Raw genomic sequence first — 26732 nt, forward strand, 5'->3', positions numbered from 1 at the left:
CACTCTGGTTTCCTCCCACATCCCAAAAACATGCAACATTAATTGGACACTCTAAATTGCCCCGAGGTGTGATTGAGAGTGCAATTGGTTGTTTGTCTCTATGTGCCCTGCGATTGCCTGGCAACCAGTTCAGGGTGTACCCCGCCTCCTGCCCGACGACACCTGGGATAGGGTCAAGCACTCCCCGCGACCCTCGTGAGGATAAGTGGCTAAGAAAATGGCTGGATGGCTAGTTTTAATTCAGCGCAATGCTCATTTTCAAACAGTGCAATACATGACAGTGGCTTACAATAACATTACAATAATATTTCCCACCCATGTCATTATAATAAAGAAAAATTTCCACCTAAGACGCTACTATATTTTATGTATTTTGTTGTTCACAATGGTGGTGGTACTTTTGAGTCCCGTCCCAGCTCCTCATTGTTGCTTTCGGCGTCTTTAAAGCTTATAAAATGTGATCATGCGGATCCATCAACATACAATTTGTTTCGTTATTGGAGATGTTGCAGCATGCATTTGGAGGTATTAATAGACCTTGCTTTATACACACATTTTGACAAACAGCGGTTATGACTCATACACGTACACACAAACACACACACACTTTTTATTAAAGGCGTTTCGATATCCGCCTTCAGAGGCATTCAGACGAGTGGGGGCTGTTTTGATTGAATTTCGACCAAACAAGTGGAAGTGGTAGCACACCTGGGGGAAAAAAAAAAAAAAAAAAAATCATCCACTCACTCCTTCACAAACTGGCTGGCGGCGTCGGCGTCATCCTTGAGTGACGGGCCAGACTCCCGCTGCCGGCACATCAGAGCAGGAGACACGCCACGGAAGGCAGGAGCTCGGCGAGACGAGGCTCGACGTCTGCGCGCTGAGCGACGGGGTTGCCGCGGAGATCGAGGCGCCGCAGCTTGGGGCAGGAGGCGAGCGGCCGGAGCGCCGCCAAAGTGGAGATGTCTGAACGTGCCGGGTTAGGGAAGAAGCCTTTCATGGGGGTGTTATTGAGGAGACACGTGGTGATGAATACGCCTCATCATCTGCGGGCCCAACACACCCCCGTTGACACACTAAATCAAAACCTGGACACCAAATAGAGAGACGGCGGATAGATGGGAAAAACACCACACACACACACACACTTTGGAAACTTTCTTATCCTGTTCAAGGTCCCAGGAAGGTGAAGCCGAATCCAGCTGAATCCGGGCCAAGAGGCGGTGACATAGATAAACAAGCTTTCACGCTCACATTTCCACCAAAAAGCTAATTTAGTCTTCAATTAGCCCTCACATGCATGTAAGATGCTGATACAGAACCTTCGACTTGGTATGATCACTCAATCCCACCGTGGCGTTCGGCGCGTTTTCCTACATAAGAATTAATTAATTCTTTCATTAAACAGCACATTAACCTCTTAACTTCGGGCAAATTTACTAAATTTAATTTTCGCTCATTAAACACGATCGGGGAAGGGTGATGAAGGACCTCTTGCGCAGTGTCATCAGGGATCACTAAGCACATGTCGTTTAGAAAATGGATTCATAAATGGCGTGGCCAATAAGGGCGGAAGATTTTACGAAAAAAATGCAATATTGCTACACCCCCCATCACAAATTCATTAGACACATTACGAGGATTTCCAAAGAAAAAATAGCAGTCTCGCAGATTATGATAATCTTTGAATGGCGGATTTCAGGATCAAGTCCCCCTTTTTTTTTTTTTTTTTAAAGGACAATTAATAACTTAATTTGTGAAAATCCAATTTAAGCCTTTCAAATAATCATTTCTTGCAAATAAGTGTGCAAACGCTATAAATCTTGACTTAGCTGAATGATGACTTTTTTTTTTTTTTAATTATTATTACAACAGCGAGTGAAGCTTTCTGGTAACATTTTCAATCGTGATCGAGCACAGCCGAGACCAAGAAATTCGACTTATTTTTAAGAGACCTGACTCCAAAAATGCACACTGGAGAAAAAATAAAATAAAAAAAATTACCCCCCCCCCCCCATTGGCCAGCAAAATGTAATTTAAACTGAAAATTGGAAAATAAAATGCTTAACTCTCTTTTTTTGTTACTTCCAATTTTGTATTATTGCTCAAATGGGAGTGGCACGGTGGATCAGGTGGTAAATCGTTGGTCTCACTGTTTTGAGGTCCCGGTCAATCCCGGACTCGCCTGTGTGGAGTTTGCATTGTTCTCCCCGAACCTGCGCGGGTTTCCTCCCACATCGCAAAAACATGCAACATTAATTGGACACGCTAAATTGCCCCTAGGTGTGATTGTGAGTGCGGCTGTTTGTCTCCATGTGCCCTGCGATTGGCTGGCAACCAGTTCTGGGTGTACCCCGCCTCCTGTCAGTTGACAGCTGGGATCGACCCTCATGAGGATAAGCAGCAAAGAAAATGGATGGATGGATGCTCAATTGGACCCAATGCAAAGTTGCCGTTTTTAATCAATAAGTGGCTGACTACAATAACACTATGGTGATCAAATATGAACAATGTTTGTTATCTTATTCACATTGCCTTTTTTTCCTGTACATAAAAAAGTGAACAGGGGTGTGTTGAATTTGTCTGTCTTTACACAGTGAGCCTGTTCAAACAAAGATATATAGTCAATGCCTCCAAACCTTTGGAGCTCATTAATCCCTCCGAAGAATACGAGAGGAAACAAGAAAGTGAAAGGGAAGGTGCCGCCGTTGCTTAATGACGCCCGTTTGTTCTGTGAAATGGCAAACTTGAGCTGCGGCCGCTCAACCTATCAGATGGAAGAAAAATACACGCAATTAAAGCCGCGAGCGCAGATGAACGGGCCATCACACCCTCTTCTTCATCCTCGAAACGATCATGAAACTTTTGACGCCGCGCTCTTTCGCAAGTCGCCATCACTGATCAATTTAGCATCACTGCGGCACGTGGCGTAGGGGTGTTTACAAAATCCCTCAGCTGCAAAGCAAATGAAAATGTCACAAAAAGTATACTGCGAGTTAAATAACGTCTCGTGTACCCGTTTCTGACTTGCCCTCATTTGGCCAATTTCCTTCGGAGCTGCATGGAAAATGTTTCAAATTAAGGATTTGAGTATGTTGCTGGTTGGGGGATACAGTAATTCCTCTTTTTACTAAAACACATGATGACAAAGTAAGATAAGACCGTCTTCCCGTGATAAGCGAAAACAGTGACTGTCAAGAGATTTTGGGACTGTACAAAATGAATCACGAGAATCATTCTTTTAGCAACCACTGTGTAAACTGCTTTTTCTGCTTTTGTTGTTTCTCCTTGCCCAATTACTAAATTCAATTTTAAGATGATCCAAGTCAACTATGTATTATTTCCATCTATCCATTTTCTTAGCCACTTATCCTCACGAGGGCTGCGGGAGGGCTGGAGCCTATCCCAGCTGTCAACGGGCAGGAGGCAGGGTACACCCTGAATTGGTTGACAGCCACACTCACAATCACACCTAGGGGCAATTTAGAGTGTCCAAATAATGTTGCATGTTTTTGGGGAAATATGTTAGAATAGTACAGGAGGACAGCAGAACAGCGGTGAGATGTGGCGTAGGTGTGTCCGAAGAATTTAAGGTGGAGGTGCATCAGGGATCCGTTCTGAGCCCCTTCCTGTTTGTGGTAGTCATGGATAGGCTGACAGATGAGGTTAGACTGGAATCCCCTTGGATCATGATGTTCGCAGATGATATTGTGATAAGCAGGGAGCAGGTGGAGGAACAATTAGAAAGATGGAGGCATGCACTGGAAAGGAGAGGAATGAAGATTTGGCAAAGTAAAACAGAATATATGTGCATGAATGAGAGGGGCGGAGGGGGGGAAGTGTGAGGCTACAGGGAGAAGAGATGGCGAGGGTGGACGACTTCAAATACTTGGGGTCAACAATACAGAGCAATGGAGAGTGTGCCAAGGAAGAAGAAACGGGAGGAACATTTGGCGGAAGGTGTCTGGCGTCCTATGCGACTGAAGGTGTTCTTGGTGACAGAAGAGCGAGAGGAAGACCAAAGAGAAAGTAGATTAGAATTTGTGAGGTAGGACATGAAGACTGTGGGTGTTAGAAAGAAAGATGCACGAGATAGGCTTAGATGGAAAAAGATGGCACGCTGTGGCGACCCTTTATCAGGACAAGAAAGAAGAAGTTTTTCAGGTGTGGGAGAAAACCGGAGTCCCCGGAGAAACCCCACACGGGCATGGAGAGAACATGCAAACTCCACACAGCCGGGGCCGGGATCAAACCCGGGACCTCAGAACTGTGAGACCAACGCTTTCCAGCTGACCCACCGTGCCGTCCCTTTGTATTAAGTAATTTGAATTCGAACAGTTAACCAAAGTATTAAGCCTAAAAGTTGCTCGATCCGAAAATTGCCCATTAGCAGCTCAATTTCACGCATAGGTCCAGAAGACTTTTTGGCGCATCCTGTCATGATTAACATGTCCACCTAATTTCATGACTATTGGTGAAACTGGTGCTGGGGATTACACTTCTCTAACTTTCTAAAGGGGCACTACTGAATGAGATGTGGGGTTAGAGTACCATTAGGGACTCCTAAAATACATATTCTGCAGTACAGGAGCGTATATACATGTTGGTATATTTTCAGGGATGTTATTGCCTTTAAAAAAAAAATATTGTAATAAAGCAGTGAAGTCAAAAATGGTCCAGCTTGCGCTTACTGTGCTACCTAGAACAGTGCATATGGAAGGATTTGGCATTAAAAAGATCCACGCGTTTAAACAGAACAGGACCGATGAAGGAAGTACGTTTACGTTTCTTTACTCGCAACAATCTCTGTTTAAATGGAGAGACTTTTGAGTGCAAGAAAAAAAATTGGATGTTTGTAGTAAAATAAGAGAGTGTTGTCTAGAGCTGGGGTGCCCTGACTTTTTTTTACCCAAAGATCTACTTTTCAAGCAGCCAGTCTCTCGCGATCGACGGGGTGGGGTGGTGGTGGACTTTTGTGAATTAAAAAAAAAAAAAAAGTTTTTTTTTTTGTTTTTTTTTAGAATGACCAATTATGAAATAGATTGACCAAGTCACAAAGATCTACCCACTACAAAAAATGCAAAACATTTAAAGTATACTGAAGATTCTTTATGTGTAAATATCTGTTTGTGTGCCTTGCATAACCGCATGAGCCAATATCACATTACATAATTAACTATGAACATTTTTTGTAACTATCTGAGTTGACTTCACAGTGCCGTGTAACTGCATGTTAAATATAGCTGACGTCATTTTTTTTTGTTTTTTTTTTTTTTGTCGGCATGCCGTCGACGCATTGAGCACCCTGGTCTAGAGGGAGAGGCGCGTGGAATTTATGTACAAGCAAAAAAATGTGTTTAATTTGACCTCAAATTTGATCACACTATGAAATAAATAACCAGAAATTCAAATTAAAAACTAACCAATGAACTAAAATATACACTGTTGAACGGTCTGTTTAAAGCATTTGAACAGTGGAATAAAAATTTGGAAGAAACACAAATTTAACCAGCAGCCTTTGAAATAAGTAGAAAATTACAATGGCTAACGGTCACTCTAAACCGCTGCAAATAGCGTTCCTTGCGTGTGAGAACAATGGCGACTATCGATGTTTTTTTTCCATTCAATTGCTAATATGCCACAGTCTTTGGCTCATAAATTTGTAAATCTGAATCAAATAGTGCCTCCCCGGCCGCAAACCTCACCATTACTGCTGTAAAGAACATTTTTAACAGTCTCTCTTTGCACACCATCAGATGCTTGCGCTTGTTTTGCAGCGATGAGCCAGGCACGCTCGCACATTTCATGAGTCACCGCCAACTGCGCGGGGAGATTAAATATAACATTCGGCCTCGTAATGCTGTTGACGTCCCCAAGAGCTTAATGATAACGTGTAAACATACCGCGCAACCAAAATAAATAAATAAATAAATAAATAAATTCCTTTCGGCTTCAAGGGTTATTTATTTGGATTGACTTTTTCGCTCTTAATGTGACTTCTTGCATAAAATGTTAATTTGGCCAAAACCAAAACAAATGAACACAAAAACAAATGTTGCCAGCCGTAGCTCAGTCTGGAAAGATTTGGGGTGAGAAGAAAAGTATCGCGAGGTCAATTCCAATGGCAGATGGACAATGTCTTAATTACGGCTGACATTGCTCCTCAGTGCAAAGACAATTTCCGTTTTGGGTTCAATAAAGTACAATTAAAAACGCACGATAGTAAGACACGCTGGAATGAAGACCAGCCGTAGCATCATGTCCAACAGGCTCGTTCAAATCTGTTATGTACCCCTCCATTCCTGTGGGTGGCAATAATTACCATTATCAAGAAGATGTTGCACGCATTAAAATTACTTTTTTATGGACCACAATGTTCAGTTGCCTCATGTAACCCGCTTGATCCCAATTGAAACGAACCGCAAGTGGACTGAAAATGCCTTCTGTGCGCATGTGCAACAACCAAAGTTTAAAATTAGTTATGCATCCATCTTGGCCGCTTATCCTCACAAGGGTTGCGGGCCATGCTGGAGCCTATCCCAGCCGTCAACGTGCAGGAGGCGGGGTATGCCCTGAACTGGTTGCCAGCCAATCGCAGGGCTCATGGAGACACTGACAATCACACCTAGGGGCAAGAGGAAACCCCCGCAGGCACAGGGAGAACATGCAAATTCCAAACAGGCGGGTCCGGAATCGAACCCGGGACCTCAGAACTGCGAAGCCAACGCTTTCCAGCTGATCCACTGTGCTTATGCATCCATCTATCCACCCATTTTCTTTAGCACTTATCCTCAGTTGGGTCATGGGTAACTTGGAGCCTATTGCAGCTGAATTTGGGCATTTATCGACAAACAGCCATCCGTTAATCTTCTATACAATTTATCTTGTGCTGGGAGGCGGAGCCTATCCTTGCAGAGTACATACAAACAAAGTGAGCGTTCACATTTATGGGGAATTTAGAAGATTCAGTCAACCTCAAATGCATGTTTTGAAATGTGGGAGGTAGCCAGAGTACTGAGGGAAAAACTCATTCAATGTCTCCAGGAGGACCAGAGCTGAGATTTAACCCTCCAAACTCAGAACTGTGAGGCAGATGTGCTGCTAATCACTAGTCAAGTGAGACGTTTGCAAGTTATGTAGTTTTGTTCCTAGAATGTAATTAACCACGTCGGCACACCTCGCACTTGGGGCAGGTATCAAGTCACAAATATGAGGTAGCCTGGTGGAACATCTGTCTCGGGGTCAGGAGATTTAGTTTCAAACCTCGGTTGCAACCTTGTTGTGTGGAGTTTGAATGGTTTCCAAATTATCCATTATATCAGTGAATGTTTTTTTTGACGTTTTGTGCCGTGCGGATTACATACGACGAGTCCTTACCTACGAGCCGCGATAGCCTTGAGTAACTAATAAGGACGATCCTTTTTGGAAAATGGAGAGATAAAACACCGCAACTGCCCTCGAGTGACAAATAAAAGTTAGATATCGCAGTGCGAAGGATACGGTTGTTCTTCAAGAGGACCTCTTCCAGGTTGGGTAGGCAGTAGACGCCTTCCAAGTTTTCTATGGAGTTGTTATCAGCCTCCAACACCTATAAGTGTGTGGGCACGAAGTGGAATGGAACATATTGCAAAGCACACACAGAGGGACGATTACGAGCGAATGGAACAATCACAGCCCCGACAGGAAAAATGACGGGAAAAAACTCCAATGGCTTGCGTCTTTTTCCTTTTTCTTTTTTCTACCTCCAAGCACTGCAACATGGAGAAGTGAGCGGAGATGCGCCGCAGCTGGTTAGAGGACAGATTGATGTGAGTGATGAGGAGCAGCTGGTCCAAATGGCACAAGGTGGTCAGGTTCTGTCGGTGGGGGAAAGAAGCCAGAAATGACGCCCACGAGCGTCCCCCAGGTGACTGCGCGACGGCAAAGGATTATTATTTTATTTATTTTTTCCAAACCTTGTTGGCAACGCTGAAGACCCGCACTTCGGCGTACTCCATTTTCAAAATGGTGTTTTCGATCATAAACTTGCTGCACAGGTCGCTGTAATAGGATGATCGCATGGAGTCCACTTCCTGAGGGAGAGGCGGTAATGAGTGTGTTGTGTGTGAATACATCTCCAATTAACGGAATGGACACCAAATTTCTCTTGGCGCCGCTGCTCACTTTGAGAGTTTGGAAGTGAGCGAGTGTCTCCTTCTCGTAACCAAGGGGGTCTAGCGCCCTCATCAGTAGGATGATTGTCAGCAAGCACCCTGCAGAGGAAAAAAAAAAAAAGCACAGGGGGCATACCAGGAACCGTCTTTACACGCTGGGGTGGAGACCAAAACCCAAATGGCTAAAAATGTGCAAATAACAGATAGACGCTGGAAAAAAAAACATTCACCGTATATGGCAAACTCAAGGAGGATCAGTTGGTTAAGGATTTATCACACACCCCCCAAAAAAAAAAAAGCATTATTTTGGAGTTGAATATTGTGTACTCTCCCTCGAATTATTAAAATATTTAAGGAATGTGAGAAAAAGTCTTGGAGACATATCGTGCATTCCTTTTCACAATGTAAAACAGTTCTCGGTTGTCTAAATAACAGGAACTGAGGTTCTGTGTAATGTAAATGAGCTGCTGCTGCCCCCACGCATACCCCCCGACGTACCGAGGAGCCAATGGAGATTATGGCTTCCTCGGCACCAAACTGTTCTCAAAGCGGCTCAGTCTTAAGAGAAAAGCGAGCCCCCATAAGGCTGAAAAAAAAAAAAAAAAAAAAAAAAAAACATCTTCTGTATCGTCACCGGTGGCGGGCACAGTACACTAATGTTGCAAAATCGGTTTGATTTTGTTTGCCTTAGAAACGTCGTCACTCAGATATTCTTATTCCAAATGCACCCAACCCCCCCCCCCCCCGAAACTGAGAGCGGCCGCTAGCCACGATATAACCTCGGCCCAGACTCTGCTACCAAACACACACGCGTGCATGCACACAAATGAGATTTAGTGCATCCTCTGCCAGTTTTGTATAATGAACCTTACCAAAATCCAGATGTGGTTGGCCGTACACCACAGCCGCGGGGCTCTGTGCCCTCTTTCCTGGGGACGCGGCCCAGGCCAGCGACACGGCTGCGACAAAACTGCTCTCTGATATCTGAAGCCAAGTGTGGACTTGCAACGGAATAACTTTGAAAGAGTGACAAAGAAATTTGCCAGAAAGCTGGACTGATTTCTCTGCGGCGGTGGAGTTAATTCATTAAGGTCCTGCCGGCTGTGTTTCTCCAGTCATTTAGCAGTAGGATCATTTTTAATTTATGTAAAAGGATCAATAATCTGTCGCTGCTCGATGGAAAAACACATTTTGCTTCCGGAATCCAGCACTCAGAAGACAGCATCTTGTACTTCAATTACACAGAAACTCAATGACAATTATCGCTCCAACTACAACACTTAGTTTCTCCTGAATCTTAAAGACATGACATTTTTTTTCAAAATTTGGAACAGTTCCCAAGTGTATTAATTATCCGTGACGTGCTTTCTTCAAAAGACACCACATAAAGTCTTTATAACAAAACAAAATAAACAAACAAGTAACTGGCCGCGCCTTCTTGTGCCGCGCGACGAGCTATTCTTAGCTGGTCCAGAAACTAGCTCATTGGCCCTGACCCGAAAATAATGGACCGTAGCAAACTGAGGACCCAGTGTAAGGTCGGGTCCGTGCATATTGCCCATGCAGCGGGCACGTTGGCCAAATTACAAATTGTGAAAAAAGTCAGAGCCAGCTTCTGTCACCGGGAATCAGATCGCCACAAGGTGCCTTCAGCCACACTGCACCTGATCCCTGTGGCCCCTCCCACACGTGGTCAACCCACGTGACCCATTCGGCCCCACGGGTACCGAACCGACCACCAAGGCATTGGGGACCCACGTCGGGGCAAGGGAAACCTTCATCCGTATATATGATTCATCGAGGAGGCCTTTTTATGTCGTCTTTAATTACAATATTCAGGGAGATATTGTAATTAAAAACCTCTTAATTATTATCTAACCAGACCAGACCTCTCAGTTCCTGAAATTCACCTGTCTTGAGGGAGCAGCGCCGTCTCACGCATACGAGCAACTGCTCACCGCAGACAGCACCCCCCTCTTAAAATGTACTTGTTGTGTAATTTCATACATCATGCTTGAGCAAGCACTCCAGAGACCCAATTATTTGTACTCAGACAAAAGGCTTTTTTTTTTTTTAGCTTTAATGACTCCTGTAACTCTTAATTTTGTCAAGACATTTTCGACACCCGCATGCTTCCAATTTGGTAAAAAGAATTTGGGAAATGCTTTCTTTACCCCCCCGATTTCACTTCTTGCAGGGTAATTATCCATGTGTCGGAATACATTTACCCGCACGGGGAGACTTCCTCAGATTGAAAACTGCACCTTTGCCACAAGGCGCTTCTGAAAACGCATTATTTCATAATCTCTCTGAGCAGCACCAAGGGCGAGACAGTACCGAGCACCAAATAAGACTTCTCAGCTCTGTCGGGGAAAAAAAAAAAAGGGAATAAAACCGCACTTACACTTATTGAGCGGCTCCAGTTCTAGTAGCTGGTTACATGACTGCAGCTCAGACTGCAGCACGGAGCTCTTCTCAACAGAGAGCTCACTCCTGTGTGGGGGGGAAAAAAAAAAAAAGACATTTAAATTCGAATAAAAATTTGTCAGGTGTGGGGGGAAAAGCCACACTTTCATCATCGTGTGGGGGGGGGGGGAGACATTTAAATTCGAATAAAAATTTTTCAGGTGTAGGGGGAAAAGCCACACTTTCATCATCGAGCAAATCAATACCTGAAGAGCTCCTGATCAGTGGCAGAATCACGACACCAACTCTCACTTCGTCCTGAGGAAGGAACTTTGTTTTAAAAGTTGCACAAAAATGCCAGTTTTTTAAAAAATACAGTGTAAGGTAAGCTCGTACAGGGGGTCGGCCCTCTGTTAAGAGTTCCAGATGCGAAATTTGTCAGAACGCATTATAATCCCTCACGTATCAATTTCCATCCATTCATCTCCTACTGCAAATCCGGGTCGGGTCGTTGGCAGGAAGAACGCCAAGACTTCGCTTTCCCCAGCCACTTATTAATTTCTTGCACTAAATATGTGAATGTAAAAGGATTAAAAAAAAGAAAGAAAAACTACCATATACTGCCCAGCAAACTAGTTTATTGCGCACACCACGTGACCTTGAAATGTTGTATCCCAGTCCCAACGTAAAGCTGTTTTGTCACAATTGCCAACTTCTAATTTCAAAACATTTTTGTTCTCATATCACTAATGCAATGTTCTAACTAACATTTAAACATTCTTAGTCGGAAAGTGCCGTACTGCTTCAGTGACTTATGCTAATGCAGTAAAGTTAGAATTACCATGAATGAAAAATCTTCTTGGCCACAAATGCAAAATCCTTCCCCAATTATAGTAGGTTTTTTTTCCCCCATGCAACTTATCATCAGCCATTTTCAGAAAAATCTACTCATTTGTGTATTGTCGGGCTCTTTTTATAACACCCTAATTGGCGTCAAGGAAGTATGTTGAAGTGACACTGCTTGAGTGAGAGATGAAGATCTTTGTATACATGCTAAGTTTAACCTGTGTGCGAGTATATATATATATATATATATATACACACATTAAAATTTGTCCTTAAAAGCTAGAAAACAAAATTGTGAAAAAATAAATGCTAATGCATTGGAATCAAAATTCAAATACAACAGAACTGCACTGTTTATATTACTGTACTGGATTAAAAAAAAAAGTTCAAGCCACTGTAAAAATCATGCAAAGTTCACACATTTAATTAATGATTCGTTCATGTACCACTCGAGCACGCCCGCGCACCACTCGTGGTAATCTTGCCACTCCGAGAACCAGAGTTTTAGGCAATTATAAACGTTTTTTGCGTGTCAATTACCGTAATTTATGGCCTATAAGTCCGACTTTTTTCACACGCTTTCAACCTTGCGGTTTATGCGGCTAATTTGTGCATTTTTTCAAACGGCCGCAGGGGGGCACTCGAGCGGTAAAGGTAAGAGTGAGACCGACGGAATATATGTGCCGAGGAAGTGACTTTTACCGGTCTGGTCAGGTTCTAATAGCACTTGACTAGCGTATTACTGTTGTGTCTCAACGATTTTTACCAGTATGTTTTTTTTTTGTTTTGTTTTTTTAACCGGCCCCGTTAGCATGGCACTAGCGTTAGCGCGGCACTACTGCTAGCATTAAACTCGCTGTGTACCGTCTTTCTATGTAAATATCTCATGTTTCAATGTGGGTTTCAATGGGGGCACTTTTGGCTTTTACACAGCTCCGGCGTATGTATGTACCAAATGATATTTCCTTGACAAATGTACTGGGTGAGGCTTATAACCAGGTGCGCTCTGTTGGCCGGGAATTACGGTACATGTGATTTTTCCCTATTTGAGGCAAGGCTCTGTTCCATTATGGTATAAAACAATCCAACGGGGGTAGGGGGTACTAAAAACTCCAGTCTTTTTAATCTATTTGTGACACATATGTTGTACTATTTCATCGTGGACCCTTCAAAACATTGAAACGTCGGGACCGTCGCAGAGGACCCCTGCATTCCCAACGTTCAAGATCAAAATGAGTAATGGGAAGCCCAATATCAGAAATCCTTACAGAGAGGTGAAAAGAACAAAGCACTTTTTCTTGTCAAGTTAGATTCAAGGTAAGAGAGTACAGTTCCTGACATTGATTAACCTTTTTGGCTTACTGTGCTCTTCTTTTAGGTCACAACTGCACCAAGTGTATGGAAAACAGTCTTTGCTCAGGTTCATAACGTGACAATCACTCTCTGTGCTTGTCCATTTTAATCATGTGGCCGCAAAGAGATGGACCAATACAATTAGCGGTTCACCTGTGTACAGTGCGCAGTCCCGACGAGCGTGTTTTTCAGACCAGTGCACTGTCAGATTCTGTTCATTAGCGATGTCGCTGATGGATCCGGGAGGAAGTTGGCATATCTGAGTCGTGGTCAAGAATGTTTAACAAGGGGGGGAAAAAAGTGAATGGAATTAAATTGAATTTTTTTTTAAAAGTGAAGAGAGGAACTGTGGGAAGTCTGGTGCGGCAGAGAAATATGTTAGAATAGTACAGGACATGGATGAGGGCAGCAGAACAGCGGTGAGATGTGTCAGAAGAATTTAAAGTGGAGGTGGGAGTGCATCAAAGATCCGTGCTGAGCCCCTTACTGTTTGCGGTGGTAATGGATAGGCTGACAGATGAGGTTAGGCTGGAATCCCCTTGGTCCATGATGTTCGCAGATGATATTGTGATATGCAGTGAAAGCAGGGAGCACGCAGAGGAACAATTAGAAAGATGGAGACATGCACTGGAAAGGAGAGGAATGAAGATTAGCCGAAGTAAAACAGAATATATGTGTGTGAATGAGGAGGTGGAGGGGGAAGAGTGAGGCTACAGGGAGAAGAGATAGCGAAGGTGGACGACTTCAAATACTTGGGGTCAACAATACAGAGCAATGGAGAGTGTGGTAAGGAAGTGGGGGTGGAACAGTCGGTAGAAGGTGTCTGGTGTTGTATGTGGCAGAAGAGTCTCCGCCGGGATGAAGGGCAAAGTTTATGAAACAGTGGTGAGGTCGGCCATGATGTACGGATTAGAGACCGTGGCACAGAACAAACAACAGGAAGCAGAACTGGAGTTGGGAGACATGAAAATGTTGAGGTTCTTGCTCGGAGTGAACACGTTGGATAGGAATAGAAATGAGCTCATTAGAGGGACAGCCAAAGTTGGATGTTTTGGAGACAAGATTCGAGAGAGCAGACTTCGATGGTTTGGACATGTTCAGAGGCGAGAGAGTGAATATATTGGTAGAAGGATGCTGAGGTTGGAGCTGCCTGGCAAAAGAGCGAGAGGAAGACCAAAGAGAAGGTTTATGGATGTGGTGAGGGAGGACATGAGGATAGTGGGTGACTTAGAGAGGAAGTTGCACGAGGGAGGTTTAGATGGAAAAAGATGACATGCTGTGGCGACCCCTAACGGGACAAGCCGAAAGGAAAAGAAGAAGAAGAAAAGGATAAATCTGAAACCAAATACAATTGATTATGGCAGCACAAAGGCGTCCCACGGCGTAGATCTGCATACTTAAGCAGCTGGGGAAGAGCGGCAGCGCAGGCGACGAGCTTTAAGGGATTCTTTTTTTTTTTTTTTTTTTTTAAATCTAAAAGCACACCAAATGATGATACTCAATCACACTGCTCCTCCAACGAAATTACATTTTTGCCACTGACTATTTGCTTACGAGCAGGCTTTCACAGAATGGCTGGGAAGACAATGGGTTAGGGAAGATAGCACTCTTTCTCCAAGAACTAGCTGCTCCCAACAAGGGCCTTCCTGAAAGAACTTTCTGGCCCATGGCAGGCGTTTTTATTTTGATATCCACCTGTACGGGCGACACAGGCCAACACCAACTGGGAAACTTTATAGCCATATTGAGGAAATTCTCCAGCTCCTTTTGCAAAGTTTCTTTCCCAGATTACTCTCCAGAATAGGCTGATGTTTTGATCTTAGCCGTTTTTTTTTTGTTTTTTTTAGCTGCGCTTGTGCCTTTCTCCTGTTGGAAACCCATGACCAGCACATTTTGCTGCAGAACGCCTTGTTAGTCTGGAGATTTCTTTACACAGAGCACAGGATTGAGACACCCTGCCGGAGGTTCACAAAGCATCCCCGGAACATAACTGGGCCTGCTGTTTCTTTCACGCTAGTCTTCTTTTCTTTGTATATACAACATCGGCAAAATTGTGGGTACCATTTTGTAGACGAAAGAAAAACCCAGAATCATAACAACAACATTGTACCGGAATCAATTTGACTTGTCGATATGAATTTCAGGCGGCATGGTGGGGCATCTGGTTAGAGCATTGCCCTAAAAGTTCTGAGGACCGGGGGTTCCATTCCCGGACCCGCCTGTGTGGGGTTTGCATGTTCGCCCCGTGCCTGCGTGGGTTTTCTCCGGGCACTCCGGTTTCCTCCCATATCCCAAAAACATGTATTAATTGGAGACTCTAAATTGCCCCCTTGGTGTGATTTTGAGTGCGACTGTTGTCTGTCTCCATGTGCGCTGCGATTGGCTGGCAAACAGTTCAGGGTGTAACCTGCCTCCTGCCTGATGACAGCTGGGATAGGCTCCAGCACTCCTGCCACCCATATGAGGATAAGCAAATATGTATTCCAGAAAATTCAAGTCACACCAGTTTTCAACGTATTTCAGTGATGATTGTGGGTTTTCCCATTCTTTAACAAAAGAGTATCAACGATTTTAAATGTGGCCTGTGCAGAAAGAACTTTTTCCTACATGTTTATGTTTCAGATGGTGTATATTTTTCAAAATCAAATCATGTGTTATTATTTTTCAGGGTAACAAAAGATGTATTACAGATCATAGGTGGATTTGGATTATCCTGTATCTTGTGGAATATTTAAACTTTGATTATTCAGTGGAGGAAGGATTAAAAATTTGTTTTATTCCACGCATCAGAGCTCAGTTTCTATCCCTCACCAATGTTTTTTTTACTGGATCCTTAAATGTAACACTCCTGTTCTACCAATGAGCAACCGGCTATGATTTATGTCACACTTATGGTACGGTAAGCACATTTGCAACCGTAGCTATGCAGGTAATAATTTAACATCCAACTAAGACACCAACAAGGATAAACGCGAGAGAGTCTGATTGAAAGTAAAATTGGTCACCCATTTTCCAGGCCATGTCTAGTGCTGCAAGCAAGTCTGGAGATTTAATGGAAATGCACTTTACGAAAGCAGGTCCCTCCCAAAAGGCATCAGTTCTCTGTCCTTTTAAGTAAACACAGTGGCTGTTGGTGTCAGCACTTCCTGACAAGTTAAAAGAAAGGGGGGGGGGAGGCCTTCAGTGGGAAGTCCTGTCGTGATAGCGGTAAAAGGAAAAGTCTCTGTACACAGAACAGAATCTTTCAGCATTAATTAATTTAAGCCTTACTGGTTAGGAGATTAAACGGGCTGCTGTGGGAATTGAAACTTTAAGGCAGCAAAGTTTCCTGCAGTATCCATTCACTGATTAGGGTCGACGGTGAGCTGGAGCCTGACTGACTTTGGGTGAGCAGCCAGGTACACCCTGGACTCCTCCGTAGCCAGTCACGGGCCACGTATGTGGAAGTAGATTAGTGCCGGCAGGATTTGAATTTGAAATGTAAAGTGATCACATTTTCAATCGTTGTATTTCAGTGTCACTTTTTCAATGTTAACAATTCAACTTGCTACAATTCGCTGTCTGAAATTCAACCGTCTGTGCCACCAGGCAAGGTTATTTCAGGTCAGGACCAAAGGGCCAGCCAATCCAGTTACGCTTTCTTAGTATGTGACGTCACCTGACTAAGAAAGCGAAACTGCGATCGGCTGCGTGTTCTGCCTGGTGGCACAGACGGTGAATTTTAGACAGCGAATTGGAGTCAGTTGAATTTCAGACAGCGAATTATAGCAATTATTGAAAATATGATCATTTTACATTTCAAATTTAAATCCTGTTTTTGGTGGCTTTTCAAATTCAAATCCAGGTGGCACTAATCTACTTCCATACACACATAGCCTTAAAAACTCACATTCACAGCTATGGACAATTTGGTGCTGTCGATCAATCTAAAATATGCTCTCTTTTACAATGTGGGAGGAATCCGGTGTACCTGGAAAAAAGCCACACAAGCACAGGGGGGAATATGATTATATCACCGAAACTAAACTGGGATTGGAGTCAACTCTTTGAATTGCCAGACCCAAGTTTGTTTCAGCTATTGCGGCTTATTTTTGTACAACTTTTATGATATTTTCAATTTACGGTTCAAATGTCTGTAAATCTGGAAACATATACAACAATTGTGGGCAGCACAGGAAGATCCACGAGAGAGGCTTGAATAGAAAAAGATGACGCGCTGTGGCGACCCCTGGCGGGACAAGCCGAAAGAAAAAGAAGATGACGACGACGACTGCAGTTCTCATCATTGATTCATAGTTAGAAGACCCAGATCTGAATCCCTGTGTACTCTGTGTTCTCTTTGTGCCTGCGTGGGATTTATCTGACTTCCTTCCATATTCCATAAACATATCTGTTAAGTTAATTTAAAGGTAAACGGTGCATAAGTGTGAATGTGAGTGTGAACGCCGGAGATAGAATGACTTGATAGAATGATAGACTTGACTCCCGCTCCCACGCAAACCGCATGAGGAAAAACACTTATTGAAAATAGATGCGTAGATTTTGATTGGCTGGTAATTTTTCCAAACATTGTTTTTCTTTCCCAGGAATCTGATCCACTTTGAACATAAAAAGGATACCCAGACTGGACTGTGTTTAAATCGTGGGTGGACACTCCTCCACTCCACTTGCTGCGGCTGCCCGTCGAGAACCAGCAGAAGGCCACCGGACTGCGCCTGAATGAGAGCAGGGAGAGATTTTTTTTTTTTCCTTCAATTTTTCAACAAAACAAAATAAATATAAAAAGTAAGAGCAGGGACTCGTAACCCACATTGACCGGCCTCGAAAAGGCGACAGCTACTCTCTCGTCTTCCCGGCTGATGAAAACGCAACTTATCATTTCATCCCGTTTGGCTGTCACACAAAAAAAAAAAGATGCGTTTAAGTTGACGCCGTCAGTGCCGCGCTAAATAAACATATACATCGACACTTAAATGCACTTCATCTCACATACGGAAACATACATAAGCACTCAAACGCATACTTCAGCACACTCACACTCTTGAACACATACACACACACGCACTTAAACACACACAGACGCACTCATACTCAGACACTTTAACGCAAAATGAAACGCACACTTGAAAATACAGAAGAACACACTTGGGTCCGCCGCACACCTAGCAGAAGCAGCTAATTGTGCCTGAAGTGGACTGTCCGTGAAAAAAAAAAAAAAAAAATTCATCAACAAGTGATTGAGCTACTAACATACTGCAACGTAGAAACTGCGAATCTTTTTAGCCTTCACGTACCACCTGCGTAAATTTTCATTTAACCGAAAAAACATGCCACGATTGTCAAAGAAAAAGCAGATGGCCACAAACAAGAAAAAGTAGAGAGCGAGAGAATATTTTATGAGGCTGTTGCCAATGATGTGGATCGCCCCATTCATTGACTCCACCTTTTGCATTATATTGCAACAGACTCTTCACGCTTTGCTTTCTAGCCAGAGGTGGATATTATATAGTATTATTGGAGATATAAAATCTTACTGTATTATTCAGCCACTCACATTTGGAAAACGTACGGATGTGGTCAGTCATGCCCGCAAATATAAGGTTGCGGGTGTAGTCCACCAGTCATCCCTGGAGATATAAAATTACATGTGTTGTTCACCGGTCATGCCCGCAGATATAAAGTTACGGGTGTGATCCACCGGTCATGCCCGCAGATATAAAGTTACGGGTGTGGTCCACCAGTCATGCCCGCAGATATAAGGTTGCATGTGTGATTAGGTATGGAATCTCAAGACCTTAAAATAACTTACCGAGTTGTTGTACCCGAATATGTAGTTGTTACCTAATACCATAATCATAATTTACTGACGCTGCACAGACTGAGACAGACATTTCTAAAGAGGTCAATAGAAATTCAATTTCAAAACTAAATATTCATATGATCAAATCATTTTATTTTACCATGATCTATTGTTATAGTATCGTGTAATTTACGACGTTATCTATTGTCAATCCATTGATGAAAGGTAGCAGTAGTGATCGAGATCTTCCTAAAGCATGTGGAGGGGAAAGGTTTTCAACTTCAAGATAACGCGGTACCACGGGGGAAAATGGCTGTTCACATTTAGAAATATGGACAGACTAGTCTAATATTAGAACTTAGATCAAGTCAAAGTAAATCAAAATCTCATACTTATTATAGTTAGATAGTGAAACATTACCCGTGTTATATCCCAGAAATGTTTTCAATGTAACTCAGGGGTGCCCAGATTTTTTTTCTCCCCCAAGACCTACTTCTCAAGCAGCCAGCCTCTTCTGATCGACAGGCGGGGCGGGACGGGGGCTCCACACGCGCATCGCCGCGACTGCCGTAAATAGGTGGCCGGGTTGCTAGAACGCGCCTTTTTGTGCGTGCGCTCGACGTATTCCCCACACCTGAATCAAGCGACGAGGTGGATGATAGTCTAATGTCTTTTTTTCGGGGCACGCCGTCACACGATCAAGCAAAACTGCCTCGCGATCGACGCATTGAGCACGTGTGGTGTAACTGAATTTCCTTTGACGTGGCTCATGATGTTGATGACTTTTGACGTTAATGCGCTCGCAGTACGTGAAGCAGCTTGGAACATGCGCTTATTTCCTGTTTCCGGGTGAATACTGATTGTTTAGGAGCAGGCTTGTTTTGTAAACGTTTATGTAAATTAATGTCAAGACTATACAAAATAAACGATCTCTTTCAATATCTATATTTTCTACTCTTAACAAATTTTACGCTTGTGATTTTTTGTGCTCGACTGTACAGATTTGCGCGTGCAATGCTGCGCTCGTCAAATGTGAGTGACTGCTTTATTCGTATTGCCTCGGTCTCACTTACGCCTAAAAGAAGGAAACTTTTGTTTGGGTGTGGGGGTGAAATCAGGGGCATTTTTGATCGGTTGTAATGGCACGCTGTGAGACCACCCGCCACCAATTCAAGTTTTAAATCTCAACAACACCGCTGGCTAACAATCACCCACCCGTGAAATTTTCTGGCAGAAGCCTGGACGCCGCACGACAGTTCGGTCAGCTTAGGCCCTGTTGCTCGGTGTGCGGTGGGCCTTGAAAAAAAAAAAAAAACACTTCAAGACGTTTCACGCCACACAGAATCATACCTCTGCCAAGCAGCCACCGGTAGTAGAACCAAGCACTTTGATCGTTGGGGTCGGTGAAAAAAGCGTTCTGCACGAGCTCATATTCTGCAGCGAAACAGACGTTAAAGTGATCAGCTTCCTGTGAAACAATTTAATTCCCGACCCCATTTATTTAGTTGGTACGTGGCAGCATTCTCCCTCAGCCGACCTACTCTGGTTGAACTACAGGAAATCCTCAGTTTGAATTCGAAGACGATAGTATCAAAGCCAAAAGTTAAGCAGAGCTGCAGTCTTGGAAGCACATATGAGCATTAGCAAACAGTGTTATCGACTTTAGCGAGGTGAGCAATGACTCGTACATTAGACAGGACCGTCCTGGTAGGTGATGGGGGGGGGGGGGAGGCGTTGGGTCGTAGTTGATGGGAGCTACCAATAATGTTAATATATTGCTTTTAGGCGGCACGTCGGATCAGCTGGTAAAGCGTTGGCCTCACAGTTCTGAGGTCCCGGGTTCAATCCCAGACCCGCCTGTGAGGAGTTAGCATGTTCTCCCCCTGCCTGTGCAGGCTTTCTCCGGGCACTCTGGTTTCCTCCCGCATCCCAAAAAAATCCAACATTAATTGGACTCTCTAAATTGCCCAGAGGTGTGATTGTGAGTGTGGTTGTTTGTCTCGATGTGCCCTGCGATTGGCTGGCAACCAGTTCAGTGTGTACCCCGCCTCCTGCCCGTTGACAGCTGGGATAGGCTCCAGCACTCCCTGTCACCCTCGTGAGGGTAAGCGGCAAAAGAAAATGGATGGATGGATATCTGTTTTATAGAACCTAGTGCTTTTCTGTACATCTAAGATCATAACAACATGTCTTTCCATAATACTGCTGTGAATAAAAAGACAATTTACATGTGCAAAATCCTTCCCTTTCTCCTCTGTGTCAAGATTCGATTTGTGAACGTATCACATTAATAATCCCCAAGAAACTGTTTAAAAACTGAGTCATATTACAGATTGCTCTTGCTTTGGTTCTGAATGCAGCTGCCGGTTTAAACTATTAACAATGTCAATAATGTAATTGGTGGAGGGATCAATTACGTACGCTTTTCTGCTATTCTCCCTTCTTCGATGGCGCTAGTAGCAGAGAATTACTGTAGCGTATTACGGTCTCGGTCACTTTCTTGACACGCACCATTTATGCAACTTGCAATACTGTAAACACACTCCAAAATACCGTTTTTTCTCATGTCGAAGTATGCAGGTGGAAAAATATTAGTCAGCGACGTTCAAGGTCTGCTGGAGTGCAAGTGCTGGAGCGGCATTGATACGTTTCATTCAATTTTAGTCTCAGACTGCCCCCTGTTGGTAGGGTGCTGCGTAACACGGGCTGGCTCGTCTGCTGGGGATTGATTACCTTTGAGCAGCTGCTCTTCACAGACGCGATGCGAGTGAGTCTGCGGCGAAGGCGGCGAGGAGAACGACGGGGGCGCGGTTTCGGGAGACTGCGGGTGGAGCAGCGGCAACAGGGTACTGCGGTAGTGCCAGCTGGAGTAGTTGGAAAAGTTTGAGCCGATGAGACGGTCCGTGAACTCCAACTCCTTTCCCACGGGAACGGCGGATTTCTTCACGACGATCCGCCGGTAATCCCAGCAGTGAACTGCCGGAAAAATTAAAAATGAACAAATGGTTCCAGCTAAGCGCGGGATTGTTCACCATAAATTGGAAGCAGCCGTGGTCACCTGCTTTCCAGGTGCCTCTGGCTCGAAAAACTGAAATCATGAAAACGACAAAAGGGCCTTCTAAGATGGTCTAAACACGTCTATCTTAGCACTGACCTTCATTTCCAATCTAAATTGTAATTCCTCTTAGAAGGAATTATATCAATTTATGCCAAACAGTCCCAACAGTTTTATCCTGGAAGCTATTCTCTTATCTTTTTCTTTCAGCTTGTCCCGTTAGTTGTCCTGTCGTTTTTGCTTTGCCCCCATCTTGTGGCATTTTGGTACCAAGGAACTTTGTGGAAGTTTGCTGAGAAGCTTCATTCAGATAAAAGTATCACCACTAATGGGGGGGGGGTGCCTCAATAGATTGCAGGGGGAAAAAAACTGTTTTTAGCTGCGCAACTGCGCATTTGCACACTTGTCGCACAGTCTCAACGCAGAGGAAAACAGATCCAGAACAGTGAACTACAGCCTGACGTGTTTTTTTGTTGTGGTTTTTTAAACACGGCAGCAAACTGCCTTTCACAAAGAGGTGCTGCTGGGCCACACTACTACTTCCTACTTTACCTGACACCGCCCCCTCCCCTCTATTTTAAAGGGGTACACTCATAATTACAAACACCGGTGTCTGTGAATAGAAGAAAAAAAATGGGGAAACTGGATGAGATTTTCTCTTTTTTTGAGTGAGAAAGGTCTGGTCTGAAGCCAAAGTAGAAAGTACAGGATAAGATGGTGGATAATTTTAAAATTCCACCGTGACAAAGGCTGATTGAGGATGAAAGCACAGACGATACAATGCCCAAAAAGCTAATTCTGTATTTTAAATGTAGGAGGCAACATAACATTAACTTTAAAACTGTGTGGGAGCATCATTCAGCTCTCAACATGCATTACGAAAGATATTCTGCAAGCAATAATTAAGCTTTACATCAAGAAAAACAGACTGGGATATCATTGTGTTAAAAAAAAAAAAAAAAAAGAAAAAGTTCGAAGTGACATTTCAAATTTATAGTTGGCTTGGTACGTATTTGTATTGTAATGTATTTGACAGTTTCAGTGTAAATTTGCAAAAACACAAACTTGTTCTGAAAATTGTTCTATAATCTGAAACTTTTAATGAGCCATGTAACTTCAATGGATGACACTGATTGACTACAGGGAATACGTCTGAGGTTGCTCACAGGAGTCCAAAGGGGGCGCTCACGGCCTTAGTGTGTTTGCTCAGACATGTCAAAAATTAGAGGGAACATTGCTTTGAGCCACTGGAGGGCGCGGCATAGGATTTTCTGCAACTGATCAGAACTGTACTGCCCCCGTCTTGATTCGAGGCAAGAAAAAGCCTGTAAACGTGACAGGATATTTTCTTCAAATGGCATCACTTACAGTTACGGTCATCCATGCTGAGGCAGCGGTCGCACAAGGTCAGCTCCCGGGCCCAGTCCATTTGCGGCGCCCGTTCCGACACCCAACTTCGGTGATGCCAGCTGCCGTACGACTTTGGGTTGACTTTCAGGCAAGACTCCAGAAAAGACAGCTCAGCCTGATACATCTTTTGCACGTCGCTATTGTCTCTGCAAGCAGAAGTCGATTGCACCCGTTAAATCCCCTTGTGGGGGTGAGGGGCTGGAGGTGGGTGGGTTATACTATATAGAATATAAAATGATGGGGAAACTCACTTGACAGTCTCCTGGTGCATGAGGATCTCTCTTCTGTAATTCCAAAGGGTTGCAAAGTCAGGGTTTGATGATAGGAGCTGCTGGGTCAAGTGCAGAGCCTCTTCGTCACGAATGCCCTCCTTCCTCTATCATGAAAACATAATAGCAATGCAATGAACCACCATTTTCATATATATATATATATATATATATATATATATATATATAGAGACACATGCACACACAGTTGAAACCAGAGGTTTCCATACTGCGTGGCGTGAGAAAACATTACATTTTTTTGTCAAACTATCTGAAGTCAAATCAGTCTAAACCTCTCCTGTTTCAGGTCAGTCAGGATCACCAAAATTATTTAATTTTATTAAACGCCACAATAATGACATATAATTTTTGGAGAGGGGAGAAGTTGAGTCTGATTTGAAACTTCAGAGAGTGAAATAAAAAAAATGAAGTGTGTGCTTTTGTACAGTTTATGTCTGGCTTCTACGGTATATATAAGTATACAGACTATTTTTAACACCCCAGAAAAATTATCAAAACACTTAAACACACTGTAAACATTTAAACACAAAGAATGCATAATAAAGGATCAATAAGTGATGTCTTCTAAAATTACCAGTACTGAGTTTCTCGGAGCGGTATAAGTGCTACTCATGGTACACAGGCTCTCTCTGGTGGTACGCCAAAGTATCGCAGGATTAAATGTTCAAACTGCGCATTAAGTTACATTGATAAAAACAATTTTTTTAAAATCCATGACAAAATATGTTTCACACAATGGGATTCCATTTAATTTGGGTTTATAATGGTTCAGTTTAAAGTTTTTAGAACTGTTTCGTTTTCAAACAGTTACATAGGCATAATTTTTCTGTAAAGTGGTACTTGGAGAGTTTTGTATTTATTAACCCATTCATGGGCAATGTGGAAATTTTTTGCCTTATTGAGACAAAAGTCTCCTAACAGGCCACAATCAAGGAAATAATACTTTTTTTCCCCATTTATGGTTAAGTTATATGATAACTTTACTCATTTATAATCTCGTCCCAAAAACGGACGCTGTCCGTGAGAGGGTACTTGGGTTTTCTTAGTAGATCGTCCCAAAAAACAGAATCAGATTAAAACACTTAAAGTTTTGATATACTGAAGGATATAATGCGTGAAAATCATGTCCCAAAAATGGGATGCTGCCCACAAATGATATCAAAAGTTTGACAACCACTGACGCTAACCACATAACTACATCCTTCCAAAAACATACCCAGGAGTTTAATCTTCTCAAAAATATTGAAGGTATTCCTGAGATACTGAGGATCAGTGCCTTCCAAGGCATCGCATCACACACCAGAAGGCGCATCGCAATGCTCATTGAATTATCACAATGCACAAAAACTAGCATCAGCACTTTAGTCTACGAAGATTTGGGCTTTCGAGTCATTGGGTCAATTTTTTTTTTTTTTAAGACAACTAGTTACTGGAGGAATACTCATTATCTTGCTGGCGACTGTCAAGGTATGTTTGAGAAATGCATTGTCCCCATCACACTAGCTCAGGTGGTGGGACACTCTTTCTGCACCACTTTCATTTTTAATCCCTCCTTGAATCCGTGCATGTGTGAGATCCAGTTCTACACATTGTGTACCACAGAATATACATCATGGTGTGAGATGAAGTCCCTGATGAGTGACCACAACTATAACTAATAATATAGTCATAATCAACACATATATATATATATATATATATATTTTTTTTTTTTTTTTTTTTCCCAGATGCAATGTATTTCCAATCATTTTGATCATGTTGAATTTTCCAGTAAGGGACAAAATACGTATAGTAAAACTTTTAATAGAAAAAGGTGATCTGATTTGAGAGTTAGGAAGATGGCAACGAAATAAGATTTATAACACCGAGCAACATTGCATTTATATTCATGTGAAACGCTATAAACACCTCAATAGAAAAATTGCTGTAAAGCACAGATTTCTTCAAAATTGTGGAGGTTTCTACAGCAGACAAACAAATACAATACATCAAAACAAAAAATGTGATGCAGTGGGGAAACAGTACGTGAACCGTGCGATATTGTGGGGGAGCGCTAAATTTCTAAATGATTTTGGTGACTGACTGTCATCGAAAGCACCTTGGAAAAACAGGCATCTCGTGCCGCCGTGTATATCTTGAGTTTCTTCTCCCGCTCCTTTCTTTTCTCCTCCTCTTGCTGGGCAGTTGACTTTACCTTCACCCGACCGTGCTGTGAACAAATCAAAAAGATAGGGAAGGTGGTCATGCACAGGAATTTAGAGGGAAGAATAATGTTTCCACATGTCATCTGCAAATATGATACGGTGACTTAAGACGAAACTTTTGGACATTGACAAAGTGATGCATCACTCACCATCCTTTTGTGTTTAAGGAGGAGACCCAGGTATCTGTATATAATAATGCCATATAAGGACAGATATTTATGGTTAGGGCTGTTTAATGTATGGAACAGGCACACAAATATAAAGCTGTAAATAATAATTAGAAGTCGAGCTGATTGTGTGAATGACACTTGACGAAACGAATGGAAACGTGAGCTAGCTTCCTAATTAGCTCACATCCTAATAAAACCATGCAGCTCATTCACAAAAACAACAGCACACTTCGAGTTTTACATGACCGCAATTTGCATGGAATATAAATAATCACGAGACGCTATATTAGTCTGTCATACAAAGACGCACGTTTTCTTTACCTTGTTGTCCTGTGAATATTTTAAATTGACATTTGGCTGATCATGACAGTCATCGGCGTTTATTGGTTTACTTCCGGCTCATGCATATGACGTCAAGGCACGCGAAAGGCAATAGTTTGCTGTCCTCTAGTGGAGGTAAACGATCAAATTCCCATAAATTCATTCATTAAATCGGGGGATAAAATATTGATAGCCATTTATTTTCCCTGGATTCTTAACTATTTATTTTGGGGAAATAAGACAGATTGAGAACGTATTATGATTGTGAGTGAAACAAATTCATGTTCACAGTCAACGTTTAAAGCACGTGTACTTGTTTTGTTTTTGTACTGTATTTCAAAATAGCTCTAAGAAACGAAAATATGTATTCTTAAATCCATTATGGTGTTCTCAATAACTAACTGGATATGCACACGTGACGTACCAAACATTGGAAAGTCCCTCTGCTTCCACAAGGAAATTGTCTGACGCCGCCACCCTGGGAAATATACATACATTTTCTGAGCCGCTTATCCTTACAAGGGAGAACTGTGAGGGCAACGCTTTCCAGCAGCTCCACCGTCCCGCCCCACAGGGAAATAGTTGGACATGAAATTAGCTCAGGGCGCACAGATATTGACGAGAGGTTCCGGTTCAAAAAAGGCAGACTTTATTACACAAATATGAATGCAATGACTGCTAAAAAATACCATTTATTCAGGTAAGATGACAGTGACACCTCTCA

General features: G+C 42.9%; 1 protein-coding gene across 1 annotated transcript; it reads right to left on the reverse strand.

Annotated features, from left to right (window-relative positions):
• Window positions 1-3: 3 nt before the first annotated feature.
• rabggta (Rab geranylgeranyltransferase subunit alpha) lies at window positions 4-26128 on the reverse strand. The gene is made up of 17 exons (XM_061824513.1): window positions 26009-26128; window positions 25667-25700; window positions 25412-25522; window positions 23275-23399; window positions 22982-23169; window positions 21292-21534; window positions 19909-19992; window positions 17569-17651; window positions 17378-17473; window positions 12912-13017; window positions 10826-10877; window positions 10558-10646; window positions 8164-8252; window positions 7956-8072; window positions 7743-7856; window positions 7501-7588; window positions 4-966 (listed from the first exon to the last, which is right to left on the reverse strand). The coding sequence occupies exons 2-17, from the start codon at window positions 25667-25669 to the stop codon at window positions 818-820; spliced, it is 1737 nt and encodes a 578-aa protein (XP_061680497.1). The 5' UTR covers window positions 25670-25700; window positions 26009-26128; the 3' UTR covers window positions 4-817.
• Window positions 26129-26732: the final 604 nt, after the last annotated feature.

The sequence above is a fragment of the Syngnathoides biaculeatus genome, chromosome 7 (genome assembly GCF_019802595.1).
Source record: "Syngnathoides biaculeatus isolate LvHL_M chromosome 7, ASM1980259v1, whole genome shotgun sequence".
In the NCBI taxonomy this organism is placed as follows: Eukaryota; Metazoa; Chordata; class Actinopteri; order Syngnathiformes; family Syngnathidae; genus Syngnathoides; species Syngnathoides biaculeatus.

Excerpts from the sequence above, each read along its gene's own strand:
- rabggta (XM_061824513.1), bottom strand. Across the intron at positions 17,652-19,908 it reads CCGGTGGCTGCTTGGCAGAG|CCAAACGGGATGAAATGATA; the intron begins GTATGATTCTGT and ends TTTGTGTGACAG. Across the intron at positions 7,589-7,742 it reads CCATGTTGCAGTGCTTGGAG|GTGTTGGAGGCTGATAACAA; the intron begins GTAGAAAAAAGA and ends ACACACTTATAG.